Raw genomic sequence first — 18,803 nt, forward strand, 5'->3', positions numbered from 1 at the left:
ACCAATCAGATTACCGTATTTTTCGCTTTATAAGACGCACTTTTCCTCCCAAAAATTTTGGGAGGAAAATGGGGGGTGCGTCTTATATAGCGGTACCTGGGGGCGGTCCTGTCTGAGGCGATCGGGCGGCCGGGTGCCTGTGGCTGCATGCAAGCGGCCGGATACCTGTGCTTGCTTGCGGTGGCAGCCGGGTACCTGTGCTTGCGTGCGGTGGCAGCCGGGTACCCGTGGCTGTGTGCGGGCGGCAACCGGGTGCTGTGTGGGGTCGGCAGCCGGGTACCTGTGCTTGCGTGCAGTGGCAGCCAGGTACCCATGGCTGTGTGCGGGCGGCAGCCGGGCGCTGTGTGCGGGCGGCAGCCGGGTGCTGTGTGCGGGCGGCAGCCGATGGCCGCCCTCACACAGGCACCCGGCTGCTGCCCTCACACAGGCACCCGGCTGCTGCCCTCACACAGGCACCCAGGTGCCGCCCGCACACAGCACCTGGCTGCCGCCCGCACACAGCCACGGGTACCCGGTTGCCACCGCACGCAAGCACAGGTACCTGGCCGCTTGCACGCAGGGTGAGCGGGCAGCCTGCTGGCTGCCACTCTGTGCATGCGGGGCGGGCGGCTGTGCAGCAAGTTACCAGTTGTCCGCGGTCCCACTTTCAAATGATGGCGCCGGTGGAGCTCTTGGATGAGAGCTCCATCTGCGCATGCGTCGCTCCGGGCGCCATTACTTGAAACGGGACCGCAGACACACTGCCACCACTGAGCAGTCGCCGCCGCTGCCACCACTGAGCAGTCGAAGCCGCTGCCGCCACTGAACCGGGACCGCGGACACTCACTGCACCAGCCTGCTGCACGGCTCACCCGCCGCCGCTGCTCCTGCCACCACGGACCCCACGGCTCTTGCCACCACGGACCCCACGGCTCTTGCCACCACGGACCCCACGGCTCTTGCCACCACGGACCCCACGGCGCCTGCCACCACGGACCCCGCTGCCACTGACCCACCGTGCCTCTTGTGACCCCGCTTCACCACCACTGCTGCCCCCTTCCGGTAAGAGAACACCGGAGTATAAGACGGACCCCATTTTTCTTTTTTTACCTTTTTTTTTATGTCTAAATTTGGGGTGCGTCTTATAATCTGGTGCGTCTTATAAAGCGAAAAATACGGTAATTGATTTTATATTTTGATCTGGCATCTCTGAAAGTGGCGATACCAAATATGTGTATGTTTAATTTTTTTAACCCTTTAATTTTCAATAAGGCAAAAGGGGGTGGATTTTAACTTTTAAGTTTTTTTAAAACTTTTTTTCAACTTTTTTTTTTTATTTTTTTTACTAGGTCCCTTAGGAGGCTATATGGATCAGCAATCTGATCGCTCTTCCATATCTTTAGATCTCCGCTACAGAGCCGAGATCTGCAGATACGCTGCTTTACTCTCAATGCTGGCACTATGCCGACACTGAGAGAAAGTGACTCGTGTTAGCTACAGGCGTCATCACATGACCCTGTGCTACCATGGCAACATCCGGAAGTCACGTGATCACGCACGTGACTTCCAGTGGGAGCGGGGGTAAGTAAAAGTAATGGCTGCGCACATATACATCTCCCTGCCAGATTTTGGCAGAGAGATGTAAGGGGTTAATAGCTGCGGGTGGAAGCGATTCCACTTGCAACTAGCAGGCACACATGTCAGCTGTTGAAATCAGCTATGTGTGCGGATCACTGTGGGCTGCCCATGGCAGGGGGCGAGGATTAACCTCACACGATCCATGAGGTCGTTAAGGGGTTAAATGCACCAAATACATTGATGTCTGCACATTCACACACGTCTGCCACTATTAAAAATATGAAGGTGATCTATACGCAGGAGCTCCCTGACACCTGGAGGAGGATCTGAATTTAGCCTCAGAATTTGGACATGTAATTTTAATCATATCTCGGCATAGAAGATGGGCGAGTAGTGCAAAAATGGAGCAGAAAAGGTTTCCCCTCCCCTTCCCTCTTTTCTAGGGTGTATGGCACCGCTGGTTATTGGCACAGATGTTCTTCAGCTGCCGCCGGCTTTTCTACTTGGATAAAACTGACATGTTATTTTCTTCCTAGGATTACGACCTTTTAGGAGAGAAGATAATGTCCTGTGGAATGGATCACTCCCTCAAGCTGTGGCGGCTGAACTCCAAAAGGATGAAAATCGCCATCAAGGAATCCTACGACTACAATCCCAACAAAACAAACAGGTGATTACGGAGCGCGGCTCGATACCGCAGTTATGTCACGTCTCACATTCAGGTCTAGATTCTCCTTGCTGGCGTAGAACAAAGCTCCCCTGACCTATTAGTCCTTCCGAGTGAGCCGTGCCTGACCTATGAGCCCCTATACTCCAGCTCTGCCGTGCCTGACCTATGAGCCCCTATACTCCAGCTCTGCCGTGCCTGACCTATGAGCCCCTATACTCCAGCTCTGCCATACCTGACCTATAATAATTAATAATTTTATTCATTTATATAGCGCTATTAATTCCACAGCGCTTTACATACATTGGCAACACTGTCCCCATTGGGGCTCACAATCTAGAGTCCCTATCAGCCCCTATACTCCAGCTCTGCCATGCCTGACCTATGAGCCCCTATACTCCAGCTCTGCCATGCCTGACCTATGAGCCCCTATACTCCAGCTCTGCCATGCCTGACCTATGAGCCCCTATACTCCAGCTCTGCCATGCCTGACCTATAAGCCCCTTACTCCAGCTCTGCCATGCCTGACCTATGAGCCCCTATACTCCAGCTCTGCCATGCCTGACCTATGAGCCCCTATACTCCAGCTCTGCCATGCCTGACCTATAAGCCCCTATACTCCAGCTCTGCCGTGCCTGACCTATGAGCCCCTATACTCCAGCTCTGCCATGCCTGACCTTTAGGCCCCTATACTCCAGCTCTGCTGTGCCTGACCTTTAGGCCCCTATACTCCAGTTCAGTGGTCTCTCCAGTAAAAGCGGCGCCCCTTACATCTCCATCGTAGGCCTCTTGCTGGTTACATTCACACCACCCGGTCAGATCTTTGCTTTCGGGTACCATACAATATGTTTGTTTTTAATGGAGCTCAATATGCATGACTCTGATCAGCATCGCACGTGAATAATGTGGGAATACTGAATTATAATAGTCCGGGCAGCACGTGATGTGAATATGGCTTTAGCCAACCAGTACCCACAAAGCCTCCGTTTGCAGATAAACCTTTTCGAAAAAAATCCTTTAATTTATTACCCAAAGTAATGTGGCAAGCTGTTAACTTCTTTACTGCCTTTTGATGTACATTTACACCAAAAGTCGTGTCCCTGACTTAAATGCGGGCTTGCAATCCTAGCCCACATCTTTCCTGGAAGATGATGGTTGATTTAATCAGCTATCAAGGGTCTTAACTATCTCCACTCTCGGCTGTTAAAATACATCAGCAGGAAGACGCCGTCATCCCACAACCCCCAACGGCATGCCGGAGATGGGACTTTGGGGCACCTATGGGTTGTCATGCCAGCTGGGTGTCTGCTGAAGACCCCCCATGCTTATCATTACAAAACACCTGTGAAAGCCGGCGTTCACAGGAGACCGTAATTTCTTCGGCGCTCCATTGGGAGACCCAGACGATTGGGTGTATAGCTACTGCCTCCGGAGGCCACACAAAGCATTACACTAAAAAGTGTAAGGCCCCTCCCCTTCTGGCTATACACCCCCCGTGGGATCACGGGCTGATCAGTTTTCAAGCTTTGTGCGAAGGAGGTCAGACATCCACGCATAGCTCCACTGTTTTTAGTCAGCAGCAGCTGCTGACTATGTCGGATGGAAGAAAAGTGGGCCCATATGGGGCCCCCAGCATGCTCCCTTCTCACCCCACTTTTGTCGGGTGTTTGTTAAGGTTGAGGTACCCATTGCGGGTACGGAGGCTGGAGCCCACATGCTGTTTTCCTTCCCCATCCCCCCTCAGGGCTCTGGGCGAAGTGGGATCTTACAGGTCTCCAGGCACTGAGACCGGGCTCCATCCACAGACCCAGAGAACCTGCTGGATATGGAGCTGAGTATCGTCAGGGACAGGCCCTGCTACATTAAGGTACTCTGTGTCCCCGGGCAAGCGCGCACACACACACCAGCATTGCTGGGAGTGTTAGTGCGCCGGGGGCAACAGCGCGGAGCGCTCGTGCTATTATTCACTACAGCTTTGCTGAGTGACTTTATGTATTGGGAACTGCCGCGCCGGCCGCTGCTGGGTGTTTTTTACATTGTGGCGCGGCTGGGACTTGTGGTGCGCCGGGGACTTCCGCGCTGGCCGTGCACATGGACGGCCGCGCTTATTACTCGAGTCCCCGGCTTTGCGGCCTAGTTTTCGTTTCGTTCCCGCCTCCAGCCCTGCCAGTCAGGGGAGAGGCGGGACGCTGTACAGACAGTCAGCGCCGAGGGCTGGAGTCTGCTTTGCATTCTCCAGCCCCCTTCACTGGACACAGTGGGACGCCAGTTTCCCGCTCTTGTCTGGGGCACGCCCACGGCCCGCCCCTCGTCACACGAGCTGGAGAAGGACGCCGGCAGCCATTCCTGCACGCAGTCCGAGCTGGGGAACGGAGACCTGCTCTGGGCAACCAACACAGGGCTCTGGCGACCACACACCCGCGTTATAGGCGGGCGGTAAGCAGCACCTGAAGTGCTGACCCCACTAAATACCGAAGTGTCCATTTGTATTTTATGCTTGTATGCTATACACTGCACTGTAGGTCGCTATCTTTGGCTATATGCCCTCCTAGATGGCGAGATAACAGCAGCAAAAAAGCAAGGGTGCTAAGGCACAGGTTTTCTAGGCTGCTTGTATTGCATGTGCTGAAGTGTTCATTTGTACTTATGCTTGTATGCTATACATTGCACTGTACGGTCGCTACTCTTGGCTATATTCTCCTAGATGGCTGGACAACAGCAGCAAAAAAGCATGGGTGCCAAGGCACAGGCTTTATAGGCTGCTTGTATTGCATGTGCTGAAGTGTTCATTTGTACTTATGCTTGTATGCTATACATTGCACTGTACGGTCGCTACTCTTGGCTGTATTCTCCTAGATGGCTGGACAACAGCAGCAAAAAAGCATGGGTGCCAAGGCACAGGCTTTATAGGCTGCTTGTATTGCATGTGCTGAAGTGTTTATGCTTGTATGCTATACATTGCATAGATGGCTAGAATACAGCAGCAAAAAAGCAACACAGGCTTTCTATGCTGTTTTTCCTGCATGTGATCCTGTTCCACCGGCAGGTTCCACTGACCCCCATTGTGTGCAATGCTCCCCTGTAGCACTTGGTCAGCCGGGGTCTCTACTAGAGGTGGCCAAAGGAACCACCTGTGAACCCTGTCCAGGGACAGGGACGGAGTTGCAGTTTCGGCTGATAGCTTGTCATGGGATAGAGACTTTGCAGTCCAGACAGGCCATGGGCAATCTTGATTAATGCTCCCTGGCCACCCTCATTTGGAACGTAATCAGTGCTCCGGGGGGGTCCCAGGCATTCCAGGGTGAAGGCCCTGACACGGACGGCAGTCCCAGACAGCCTAAGCTAGCTCGCTGGGTGCGGCACTCGGCTTCATCACTGGTCAAGGTCCCAGCAGGAGGACTCTCTGTATGATGAGGCAGACGTAGCTGATCAGGGCTTTGGTCCTGACACCGCTCTCAATCCGGATACACCGGATGGTGACGCCATAGTGAATGATCTTATAGCGTCCATCAATGGAATGTTGGATATTTCTCCCTCAGCTCCCCCAGTGGAGGAGTCAGCTTTACAGCAGGAGTAATCCTTTTTCAGTATCTCATGCGTATATTGAGTACTTTTCTGGCCACGCTGACTTCAGAGAAGCAGTTCAGAAACACCACGCTTACCAGATAAGCGTTTTCTCCAAACGTATTAAGGATACACGTTATCCCTTTCCCCTGACGTGGTAAAGCGCTGGACCCAGGGTCCAAAGGTGGATCCCCCAATCTCCAGGCTTGCGGCTAGATCCATAGTTGCAGTGGAGATGGGACTTCACTTAAAGATGCCATTGACAGACAGATGGACCTCTGGTTGAAATCTGTCTGTGAAGCTATCAGCGTGTCGGTTGCTCCGGCATTCGCAGCCGTATGGGCACTCTAACCTATTTCAGCTGGTCTTGCGCAGCTGGTCTTGAGCACATGTACATCTGTGCCGCAGGTGGTGTCCTTAACCTCGCAATGTCTGCATTGCGACTTACCCTAGTAATGCTGTCCTGGGGGGACAGTCGAGGTTGGTCCTCCCCAGGCTCGGGCAGGTCCCAATTGTCCTCGTCTAAAAGGGCTCAAAAGGCTCAGAGGGGCTCAGATTCCGGCCGGGCTCAATCACGCCCAAGGAAGGCAGCAGGAGGAACCGCTACCAAGGCGGTCTCCTCATGACTTTCAGCTCTCTCTCTCCGCATCCGCGGTTAGTGGCAGAATCTCCCGCTTGGCGACATTTAGCTGCCACAGGTCACAGACCGGTGGGTGAGAGACATTGTGTCTCACGTGTACAGGATAGAGCTCTGTTCTCGTCCTCCGGCTCGATTCTTCAGAACTTCCCCCCCCCCCACCGAGCCGATGCTCTTCTGCAGGCAGAAGGAGTGGTAATCCCTGTTCCTCTTCAGGAACAAGACACGGTTTTTTCCTCCAATCTGATTGGGGTGCCAAAAAAGGGTGGCTCTTTCCGTTCCGTTCTGGACCTAAAACTGCTCACCAAGCACGTGAAGGCCAGGCGGTTCCGGATGTAACCCTCCGCTCCGTCATTGCCTCAATGTCTCAAGGAGATTTTCCTAGCATCAATAGACATCAGGATGCTTATCTCCACGTGCCGATTGCTCCAGAGCACCAGCGTTTGCTACGTTTCGTTATTGAAGACGAGCATCTTCAGTGCGTACCCCTGCCCTTCGGTCTGGCGACAGCCCAACGGGTTTTCACCAAGTTCAGGGCAGCAGTGGGAGCAGTCCTGCACTCTCAGGGTCACTCTGTGATCCTTACTGGGACGATCCACTTGTCAAGGCACCCTCTCAAGAGGCATGCCAACACAGCCTGAACGTGGCGCTGGAGACTCTCCAGAGTTTCGGGTGGATCATCAACTTTTCAAGGTTACATCGGGCACCGACCCAATCGCTGACATATCTGGGCATGGAGTTTCACACTCCCTCAGCGATAGTGAAGCTTCCGCTGGACAAGCAGCGTTCACTACAGACGGGGGTGCAGTCTCTCCTTCAAGGCCAGTCACACCCCTTAAGACGCCTCATGCAGAGGCAGTCACTTTCGCGCAGTTTTCATCTGCGTCCACTTCAATGGGGCATGCTTTGCCAATGGGTTGGGGAGTCGACGTCCCTAGACAGGAACGTTTCCGTTCTCAGACGGTCAAGGACTCTCTTCAGAGGAGTCCATCCTTCAGATCAATGTTCTGGAAATCTGGGCAGTGTATCTTGCCCTGCAAGCCTTCCAGCAGTGGCTGGAAGGAAAACAGATCCGAATTCAGTCGGACAATTCCACAGCGGTGGCAGACATCGCCCACCAAGGCGGAACACGCATCGCCAAGCCTACCAGGCAATCCGGCGGATTCTGATGTGGGTGGGGGACAGAGCATCCACCATATCCGCAGTTCACATCCCGGGCGTAGAAAATTGGGAAGCAGACTTCCTCAGTCGCCTGGGCATGGACGCAGGGGAATGGCCTCTGCACCCAGAATGGTGTCAGGAAATCTGTAGCCGCTGGGGGATGCCGGACGTCGACCTAATGGCGTCTCGGCACAACAACAAGGTCCCGATTTTCATGGCGCGGTCTCACGAGCAAAGAGCTCTGGCGGCAGGCGCCCTAGTTCAGGATTGGTCGCAGTTCCAGCTACCCTATGTGTTTCCGCCTCTGGCACTGTTGCCCAGAGTGCTACGCAAGCTCAGCTCCGCTTGCCGCCGCGCCATCCTCGTCGTCCCAGACTGGCCGAGGAGGTCGTGGTTCCCGGATCTGTGGCATCTCACGGTCGGCCAACCGTGGGCACTCTCAGACCGGCCAGACTTACTGTCCCAAGGGCCGTTTTTTCCACTGGATTCTACGGTCCTGATCCGGACTGTGTGGCCATCGAGTCCGAGATCCTAGCGTCTTCAGGATTATCTCAAGACGTCATTGCCACCATGAGACGGGCTAGGAAGCTGACGTCTGCCAAGATCTACCACAAGACGTGGAAGTTATTCTTATCTTGGTGCTCTGCTTAGGGAGTGTCTCCCTGGCCATTTGCATTGTCTCCTTTTTCCCCCCTTCCTGCATCTGGATTGGGAAAAGGTTTGTCGCTCGGCTCCCTTAAAGGACAAGTCGCAGCGCTGTCGGTATTCTTTCAGAAGCGCCTCGTACGACTTCCTCAGGTACGCACGTTCCTGCAGGGGGGTTATCACATTGTCCCTCCGTACAAGAGGCAGTTAGACCCATGGGATCTGCACAGGGTATTAATTGCTCTCCAGGAGCCGCCCTTCGAGCCTCTGAGGGATGTTCTCACTTTCTCGACTTTCACAGAAAGTGGCCTTTCTGGTAGCGGTCACGTCTTTTCGGAGAGTGTCCGAACTAGCAGCGCGGTCATCCAAAGCTCCCTTCCTGGTGTTCACCAAGATAAGGTAGTGCTGCGTCCGATCCCAGAGTTTCTCCCTAAGGTGGTATTCCCTTTTTATCAATCAGGATATCTCCTTACCTTCCTTTTATCCATTTCATCGATATGTAATGGCTTTGCATTGTTGGATCTGGTGTAGAGCACCCAGAATCTACATTCCCGCACGGCGCCCCTGCGCCGCTCGGATGCACTCTTTGTCCTTGTCACTGGTCAGCGCAAGGGATCGCAGGCTGCAAAATCCACCCTGGCTTGATGGATCAAGGAACCAATCCTTGAAGCCTACCGTTCTACTGGGCTTCCGGTTCCATCAGGGCTGAAGACCCATTCTACCAGAGCCGTGGGTGCGTCCTGGGCATTACGGCACCAGGCTACGGCTCAACAGGTGTGCCAGGCAGCTACCTGGTCGAGTCTGCACACTTTCACCAAACATTATCAGGTGCATACCTATGCTTCGGCGGACGCCAGCCTAGGTAGAAGAGTCCTGCAGGCGGCAGTTGCCTCCCCGTAGGGGAGGGCTGTTTTGCAGCTCTAACATGAGGTATTTCTTTACCCACCCAGGGACAGCTTTTGGACGTCCCAATCGTCTGGGTCTCCCAATGGAGCGCCGAAGAAGAAGGGAATTTTGTTACTTACCGTAAATTCCTTTTCTTCTAGCTCCAATTGGGAGACCCAGCACCCGCCCCTGTTCCTTCGGGATTTTTGGTTGTTCGGGTACACATGTTGTTCATGTTGATTGGTTTCAGTTCTCCGATGTTCCTTCGGATTGAATGGTTTAACCAGTTATTGGCTTTCCTCCTTCTTGCTTTTGCACTAAAACTGATCAGCCCGTGATCCCACGGGGGGTGTATAGCCAGAAGGGGCCTTACACTTTTTAGTGTAATGCTTTGTGTGGCCTCCGGAGGCAGTAGCTATACACCCAATCGTCTGGGTCTCCCAATTGGAGCTAGAAGAAAAGGAATTTACGGTAAGTAACAAAATTCCCTTCTTTCACTATACATAGCAGTGCTGGGGTATTGCTGTGTACGTATAATACAAGTGTTTGGATAAATTGTAAGTTCAAGTCTCCTAAAGAGGCTGAAATACTGTAAAAATAAAAAAATTAAATATGAAAAAGATGAAGAAAAATACAAGTTCAAATCGCCCTCTTTAAAAAAAAAAAAAAAAAAAATAAAAAAAAAATAAAGACTGAATATATTTGTTACCGCTGCATTCAGAAATGTCAGTCTATCAAAAAGATGAAATAAATTAATCCAATCCGTAAACGGTGCAACGGGAAAAAAATGAAACCGCCAGAATTTTTTTTTTTTGGCCTCTGCAACTTTGCAATAAGAGTCAATTAAAACATCGTGTGTACACAAAAATGGCATCAATAAAAACATCAGCTTAGTGTGCAAAAAATACGCCCTTACAAAACACCAAGTGGCAAAAATTGGAAACTTTAGGGCTCTCGAAAAATGGCAGATACAAGCAATTTTTTTTTATTTATTATAAATTCCTTTTTCTTTTTTTTTTTTTTTTAACCACTTACCGTATTTTTCATTTTATAAGACACATTGAATTATAGGACGCGCCACAAAGCGGGGTCACAGGAGGCAGGTTCGGTGGTGGAGTAGGGCCATGGTGTGAGGGATGTCCCAGATGCTCGCTGCGGGTGCTGTGAGGTAGTAGGAACATCCCGAAATTGTCGGTAGTGTGGGTAGGAACATCCCGAAATTGTCGGCAGTGTGGGTAGGAACATCCCGAAATTGTCGGCAGTGTGGGTAGGAACATCCTGAAATTGTCGGCAGTGTGGGTAGGAACATCCTGAAATTGTCGGCAGTGTGGGTAGGAACATCCTGAAATTGTCGGCAGTGTGGGTAGGAACATCCCGAAATTGTCGGCAGTGTGGGTAGGAACATTCTGAAATTGTCGGCGGTGTGGGCTTCATAGAAATGGCGCCACTTTTGGGAGCTATTTTCCTTAAGTCCGCTGCTGGGAGATCAGTGGACTGGAGGCGGCGCGTTTGCAGATGAGAGCTTGAGCTGAGAGCTCCATCTGCTCACACGCCAACTCCGGGCGCCATTATTTGAAGCCTTCACCTCCAACTTTTTCAGGATGGCCCCTGCCTCACTACATTTGGCTTATAAGGCATCCCCCATTTGTCTCCCAAATTTTTGGGATGAAAATTGCGTCTTATCTGAAAAATACAGTAAATAAAAAACAAACCCATACATATTTGGTATCTGCATAATTGTACTGATATGGAGAATCATGTTGCCTAGTATATACATGGCACATAAATACAAATCCAAAGCCACTCAGTACTTTTTTTTTTCTTTTCAATTTCAACACACTTTCCAGTGCATCACATGATAAAATGATCAATGTCATTCAAAAGTACAAGTCATCCCAAAAAAAAACAAGCTGGCATACGGCTGTGTGGGAGGGAGAAGAGAAAAGTTATGGCTCTTGGACAACGAGGAGCGGAAACAATAAAAACGCAAATCCGGAAGGGGTTAAAGGGAATCTGTCATCTTCCGCTGTGGACGGAAAAATAAAATACGTTAAGGCTCTTGGAAGAAGGGGAGAAAAAAAAAATAATGGAAAATCACCTGAATGTGAAGGGGGTTAGAGGATCAGATATTGTCTGGATCTAGATCGCCGGCCTCTCTGATCTTTGAACTTTTAGCATCTTGTAGGTTTTTGGCACGTTGTATTCATGGTGTTTGTTGTCCTGTATCCGTCTGTTTTGCAGGGTGACTTTATATTTTAAAGATTGCAGATTTACCCTCTTTAAAATTGTGTATATATAATTTTTTTTATTGTTTCATCAGACCATTTATTTCACAAAAGATCCATTTCCCAGACTTTTCCACAAGAGACATTCACAGAAATTACGTGGACTGCGTGCGGTGGTTGGGAGACTTGATATTGTCGAAGGTAAGTGGTAATATTCTGTGATTCACTTTTATTTTGGGGGGAAAAAAAATATAGATTATGTATTAAGCACAGAAGGGAAAAAAAAAAAATAAGATGGGCTCTGCACGTAATTATCAGGCAAGTGCCACGGTATAAATATCAGATAAAATGAGGATGATTAATAGCTCGGTATAGCGCATGTATTGTAGACAATAGCGCATGGATTGTAGACGATGGCTCGGCATAGACCTTGCGTGGATTGTAGACGATGGCTCGGCATAGACCTTGCGCGGATTGTAGACGATGGCTCGGCATAGACCTTGCGCGGATTGTAGACGATGGCTCGGCATAGACCTTGCGCGGATTGTAGACGATGGCTCGGCATAGACCTTGCGCGGAATGTAGACGATGAAGGCTCGGAATAGACCTTGCGTGGTTTGTAGACGATGATGGCTCGGAATAGACCTTGCGTGGATTGTAGACGATGAAGGCTCGGAATAGACCTTGTGTGGATTGTAGACGATGATGGCTCGGAATAAACCTTGTGTGGATTGTAGACGATGATGGCTCGGAATAGACTTTGCATGGATTGTAGACGACGATGGCTCGGAATAGACCTTGCGTGGATTGTAGACGATGGCTCGGCATAGGCCTTGCGCAGATTGTAGATGATGGCTCGGCCTAGACCTTGCTTGGATTGTAGACGATGAAGGCTCGGAATAGACCTTGCTTGGATTGTAGACGAAGATGGCTCTGCATAGACCTTTCGTGGATTGTAGACGATGATGACTCTGCATAGACCTAGCGTGGATTGTAGACGATGTTGGCTCGGAATAGACTTTGCGTGGATTGTAGACGATAATGGCTCGGAATAGACTTTGCGTGGATTGTAGACGATGATGGCTCGGAATAAACCTTGCGTGGATTGTAGACTATGATGGCTCGGCATAGACCTTGCGTGGTTTGTAGACGATGGCTCGGCATAAACCTTGCATGGTTTGTAGACGATGGCTCGGCATAGCGCATGGATTGTAGACGATGGCTCGGCATAGACCTTGCGTGGATTGTAGACGACGATGGCTCGGCCTAGACCTTGCGTGGATTGTAGACGACGATGGCTCGGCCTAGACCTTGCGTGGATTGTAGACGACGATGGCTCGGCCTAGACCTTGCATGGATTGTAGACGACGATGGCTCGGCCTAGACCTTGCGTGGATTGTAGACGATGATGGCTCGACATAGATCTTGCCTTGATTGTAGACGATGGCTCGGCCTAGACCTTGCGTGGATTGTAGACGATGGCTCGGAATAGACCTTGCGTGGATTGTAGACGATGATGGCTCGGAATAGACCTTGCGTGGATTGTAGACGATGATGGCTCGGAATAGACCTTGCGTGGATTGTAGACGATGGCTCGGCATAGACCTTGCGTGGCTTGTAGACGATGATGGCTCGACATAGATCTTGCCTTGATTGTAGACGATGGCTCGGCCTAGACCTTGCGTGGATTGTAGATGATGGCTCGGAATAGACCTTGCGTGGATTGTAGACGATGATGGCTCGGACTAGACCTTGCGTGGATTGTACACGATAGGTCGACATAGACCTTGCGTGGATTGTACACGATAGGTCGACATAGACCTTGCCTTGATTGTAGATGATGGCTCGGAATAGACCTTGCGTGGATTGTAGACGATGATGGCTCGGTATAGACCTTGCATGGACTTAGACGATGGTCACCATCCCATGCCAAATAGTGTTAAGGGGACAGTGATACACGATACAAAATTTCCAATTATTATGGTTTCCTTTCAGTCATGTGAAAATGCCATTGTGTGCTGGAAACCGGGCAAAATGGAGGACGACATTGACAAGATCAAGCCAAGCGAATCTAATGTGACCATCCTGGGGAGGTTTGATTACAGCCAGTGCGATATCTGGTACATGAGATTCTCCATGGACTTCTGGCAAAAGGTTTGCTATAGTGCCTGATGTTTACAAGTATTACAAGCCCAGGGTTTGCTGCCGGCTGGGGCAGTCCCGGGGTTTGCTGCCGGCTGGGGCAGTCCCGGGGTTTGCTGCCGCCTGGGGCAGTCCCGGGGTTTGCTGCCGCCTGGGGCAGTCCCGGGGTTTGCTGCCGCCTGGGGCAGTCCCGGGGTTTGCTGCCGCCTGGGGCAGTCCCGGGGTTTGCTGCCGCCTGGGGCAGTCCCGGGGTTTGCTGCCGCCTGGGGCAGTCCCGGGGTTTGCTGCCGCCTGGGGCAGTCCCGGGGTTTGCTGCCGCCTGGGGCAGTCCCGGGGTTTGCTGCCGCCTGGGGCAGTCCCGGGGTTTGCTGTCGCCTGGGGCAGTCCCGGGGTTTGCTAGCTGTATATCTCAGTCCGTGTCCAGAGAAGGTGGGCGCCGACTGTGATATACAGCTGGCACACACCGCCCTAACAGCAGAGACCAAAGCTATAATCACTGTTTAACTCCTTAAATGCCACTATTGATATCTGACAGCAACATGTAACTGGAGCAATCGCCTCCTGCCACAATCGCAGGGCATGGACGGGTTATCATAGCTGCCTGTGGCCCAATAAAGATCCCTGTCTCCTGCAACTTTGTATTCCTAAATGCTGCAACATACTAAAGTATTGCAGCATATAGTACAAATCCCAAGAAAAGCAGCAAAAATCCAGCGAATCAAGAAAAGCAATGTAGCAGATGTAAAAAAACCCCCCCACAGCTTTTAATATATCAAAAGTTAAAATATCCAGATAGACCATGGCATTTCCAAAATTGTAAGCAAAGTGCCGCCCCCCCCCCCCCCCAAAACCAACGCGTTTCAGTGGTGCGATATGGAATAAGAAGCCTTTCCATCTCATAGTCTTCTGTGTGCGGAGATTCTGAGGTTTTATACGTCTCGTGTCTTTCTCTCTGCAGATGCTCGCACTTGGAAACCAGGTGGGGAAACTGTACGTCTGGGACCTGGAGGTGGAGGATCCACACAAAGCCAAGTAAGTTCTGATCCCAGAGGGGATTTTTAGTTTTTGTGATCGCTTTCTGAGCACAGTTGATAAGAGCTCTCGCGGGCTGCGTCCGCTCTCGCGGGCTGCGTCCGCTCTCGCGGGCTTCGTCCCTCTCGCTCTCGCGGGCTGCGTCCCTCTCGCTCTCGCGGGCTTCGTCCCTCTCGCTCTCGCGGGCTTCGTCCCTCTCGCTCTCGCGGGCTTCGTCCCTCTCGCTCTCGCGGGCTTCGTCCCTCTCGCTCTCGCGGGCTTCGTCCCTCTCGCTCTCGCGGGCTTCGTCCCTCTCGCTCTCGCGGGCTGCGTCCCTCTCGCGGGCTGCGTCCCTCTCGCGGGCTGCGTCCCTCTCGCGGGCTGCGTCCCTCTCGCGGGCTGCGTCCCTCTCGCGGGCTGCGTCCCTCTCGCGGGCTGCGTCCCTCTCGCGGGCTGCGTCCCTCTCGCGGGCTGCGTCCGCTCTCGCGGGCTTCGTCCCTCTCGCTCTCGCGGGCTGCGTCCCTCTCGCTCTCGCGGGCTTCGTCCCTCTCGCTCTCGCGGGCTTCGTCCCTCTCGCTCTCGCGGGCTGCGTCCCTCTCGCTCTCGCGGGCTGCGTCCCTCTCGCTCTCGCGGGCTGCGTCCCTCTCGCTCTCGCGGGCTGCGTCCCTCTCGCGGGCTGCGTCCCTCTCGCGGGCTGCGTCCCTCTCGCGGGCTGCGTCCCTCTCGCGGGCTGCGTCCCTCTCGCGGGCTGCGTCCCTCTCGCGGGCTGCGTCCCTCTCGCGGGCTGCGTCCCTCTCGCGGGCTGCGTCCGCTCTCGCGGGCTTCGTCCCTCTCGCTCTCGCGGGCTTCGTCCCTCTCGCTCTCGCGGGCTGCGTCCCTCTCGCGGGCTTCGTCCCTCTCGCTCTCGCGGGCTTCGTCCCTCTCGCTCTCGCGGGCTTCGTCCCTCTCGCTCTCGCGGGCTGCGTCCCTCTCGCTCTCGCGGGCTGCGTCCCTCTCGCGGGCTGCGTCCCTCTCGCGGGCTGCGTCCCTCTCGCGGGCTGCGTCGCTCTCGCGGGCTGCGTCGCTCTCGCGGGCTGCGTCGCTCTCGCGGGCTGCGTCGCTCTCGCGGGCTGCGTCGCTCTCGCGGGCTGCGTCGCTCTCGCGGGCTGCGTCGCTCTCGCGGGCTGCGTCGCTCTCGCGGGCTGCGTCGCTCTCGCGGGCTGCGTCGCTCTCGCGGGCTGCGTCGCTCTCGCGGGCTGCGTCGCTCTCGCGGGCTGCGTCGCTCTCGCGGGCTGCGTCGCTCTCGCGGGCTGCGTCCCTCTCGCTCTCGCGGGCTGCGTCCCTCTCGCTCTCGCGGGCTGCGTCCCTCTCGCTCTCGCGGGCTGCGTCCCTCTCGCTCTCGCGGGCTGCGTCCCTCTCGCTCTCGCGGGCTGCGTCCCTCTCGCTCTCGCGGGCTGCGTCCCTCTCGCTCTCGCGGGCTGCGTCCCTCTCGCTCTCGCGGGCTGCGTCCCTCTCGCTCTCGCGGGCTGCGTCCCTCTCGCTCTCGCGGGCTGCGTCCCTCTCGCTCTCGCGGGCTGCGTCCCTCTCGCTCTCGCGGGCTGCGTCCCTCTCGCTCTCGCGGGCTGCGTCCCTCTCGCTCTCGCGGGCTGCGTCCCTCTCGCTCTCGCGGGCTGCGTCCCTCTCGCTCTCGCGGGCTGCGTCCCTCTCGCTCTCGCGGGCTGCGTCCCTCTCGCTCTCGCGGGCTGCGTCCCTCTCGCTCTCGCGGGCTGCGTCCCTCTCGCTCTCGCGGGCTGCGTCCCTCTCGCTCTCGCGGGCTGCGTCCCTCTCGCTCTCGCGGGCTGCGTCCCTCTCGCTCTCGCGGGCTGCGTCCCTCTCGCTCTCGCGGGCTGCGTCCCTCTCGCTCTCGCGGGCTGCGTCCCTCTCGCTCTCGCGGGCTGCGTCCCTCTCGCTCTCGCGGGCTGCGTCCCTCTCGCTCTCGCGGGCTGCGTCCCTCTCGCTCTCGCGGGCTGCGTCCCTCTCGCTCTCGCGGGCTGCGTCCCTCTAATAATAAAGGGTTATCCCAGGTGCCTCCTATGGTCCAGTGGGTCCACTCTTGCTCACTGCCTCAACACCGGCAAGCTTTAAAAGCCAGAATCTCTCATCTGTGTGTGTGCTGTGCATGGGAGACTTCATAGCAACCAGTCTCCACCGACCAGCTCAGCGACAACTGAACATTCGAGAAAAAAAATGCAGTATAATGACCAGAAATAGTGTTTTTCCTCATGTACACGACAGCTTATACCGGAAATAATGGGTGCACTTTAAGACCGGTCGCACTGCTCGCCAGATGAGGCGAACGTATCACAAGTAACCCATAACTTTGTCTTTGCAGGTGCACAACTCTCACTTATCCCAAATGCGTGGCTGCAATCCGACAGACGAGCTTCAGCAGAGACAGCAGCATCCTCATAGCGGTGTGCGATGACGCCACCATCTGGCGCTGGGACCGGCTCCGGTGAACCGCTATCCTCCTCCTTCCCTGATGAAAGACCAATGCGGTGCAACGTGATCTGTCCGGCGACTAGTGTTTGTAGGAGGCTTATCAGACCCAGCTGAGTTTAGTGAACCTTTGTTCCACTCTCTGTACTGTTTGTTTGTTTTGTTTTTTTTTGTTTTTTTTCTCACTAAATTCAGCTGCTTTTAATAAAACAAATATTTTTGTACAGCTTTCTGTAACATCTGTAATGTTTTTACGGATTTTAATGTATTTACTGTCTGTATATGGCGTTTTGTATGACTGTTGAGACCCGGGACTCGTTGGGAAGACGGGACGGTTATGTTGTGCTTTTTTTTTTTTTGTAAATATCTTGTTTCTAGCCTTTTAAAGTAGTCGTTTAATTTAAGAATATCGTGTTTTTGATGGTTACGGACTGTAACGTTCAAAAGGACTAAATAAAAAAAAAAAGAAAAAATTAACTACTCAGAAGAGGCTGAAAGCTAAAATATCACCATGCATTATGTAATGGAGAAACAATAAAAAAAAAAATTAACAAAAATAGACTGTTCCGTTTTTTGTTTTTTTTGTTGGTTTTTGTCGCTCGGGTTACCCTGTGTTTGGCAAAGGTGGGTGTGAACCTTTTTTAAATGGCCCTTGTGCTTTAACCCCTTCACGACCGCGGGCAGTAAAATTACGTCCTATTTTAACGTGACTTAACGACCAGGGATGTAATTTTACGGCCTAAACTTCATTTGATTGCCGTGGCCATAGCAACGGCTTTCAAATGATGTCCCCTGCTGTTTCTTATAGCAGGGGACCTTTGCTTGACCCCAGGGGGGGTGGCATCGCCACCCCCCATAGGCGATCGATGTGATTGGCTGTTCAAATCTGAACCACCAACCACATCGTTCGCACTAATTTCGGCAAAAATAATGCCCGAATTAGTGCGATACTGTGAGATCCTGCTATGATCTATTGTAGCAGCTACAGCAGATCATAGATGGATCTCCAACATGTCGCCCCCAGCCCCTGCAGCACTGATTGGAGCGATCGTGCTATGACGCGCAATCGCTCCAATCAGTGTGCAGTGGGGCGGTCTGATCTGCGGGTGGCCGCCCTCCCCAGGCCTGTCCTGGTCTGGGGACCCTCCCCCAACATGTCTGCAGCGTGGAGTGGCTGGTACTTTTGGTACCACGCCACCGCTGCTGCTGCCGCCGCCGCCTCTGATGTCACCGCCGCTCCTGCTCCAATGGTAAGTATTCTGCTCCCTGCGCGCTCTCGCGATGGACCCTGCGCGCTCCCATGAAGGCCCCTGCCCGTGTCCCTCCCCGATCTGCCCCCCTACGCCCCGATCTGCCCCCCGGCATCCCGATCTGCTACCCACGCGATCTGCCTGCCTCTTCTGTCATCTCTATTCTGCTTCCAAGGTTCCTTCCTTCTGCCTTTGCTTCTCCGCCCCCTCTGCTCTCCCTCTGTCCCCCCCTCTCCCCATCCCCATCTGCCCCCCCCCCCCCGACGTCCTCTTACCTGCCTTCACGGGTCGTCCGAGGTCTTCACTGGCCCGATCACATCTGCCTCCATCGCTGGGTCCTTCTGCTGATCTGTCCAACGTCCTGCCTGCTGCTCGTGTAAAGCTGTCCATCTCACTGCCTTTTTGTTCCTCTGCAGCTCTTCTGGTCAGTGATCCTCTTGGTACTGTGAGTATAACTTTTTTTTTTTCTCTTGTATCCTGTCCATTTTTACACTTCATCCGTCGGTGCGTCCCGCCAAGCGCTGATCAGCGATGCAGATAACGGATCTGCATCCCTGCTCAATTTTTGGCGTGACTTTTTTCCGTATTCGCGATGCTTTTTG

General features: G+C 53.4%; 1 protein-coding gene across 1 annotated transcript in view; it reads left to right on the forward strand.

Annotated features, from left to right (window-relative positions):
* The window catches only part of EED (embryonic ectoderm development), an 84,030-nt gene extending 66,555 nt beyond the window's left edge, over positions 1–17,475 (forward strand). Inside the window, exons 8-12 of the mRNA XM_075334705.1 lie at positions 2,094–2,227; positions 11,437–11,542; positions 13,337–13,495; positions 14,442–14,515; positions 16,845–17,475. Coding sequence (XP_075190820.1) covers positions 2,094–2,227; positions 11,437–11,542; positions 13,337–13,495; positions 14,442–14,515; positions 16,845–16,971 — 600 coding nt within the window. The 3' untranslated portion in view covers positions 16,972–17,475. The remainder of the gene's footprint in view (positions 1–2,093; positions 2,228–11,436; positions 11,543–13,336; positions 13,496–14,441; positions 14,516–16,844) is intronic.
* The last annotated feature ends 1,328 nt before the right edge of the window (positions 17,476–18,803 follow it).

Source organism: Anomaloglossus baeobatrachus, chromosome 2 (assembly GCF_048569485.1).
Source record: "Anomaloglossus baeobatrachus isolate aAnoBae1 chromosome 2, aAnoBae1.hap1, whole genome shotgun sequence".
Lineage (NCBI taxonomy): Eukaryota > Metazoa > Chordata > Amphibia > Anura > Aromobatidae > Anomaloglossus > Anomaloglossus baeobatrachus.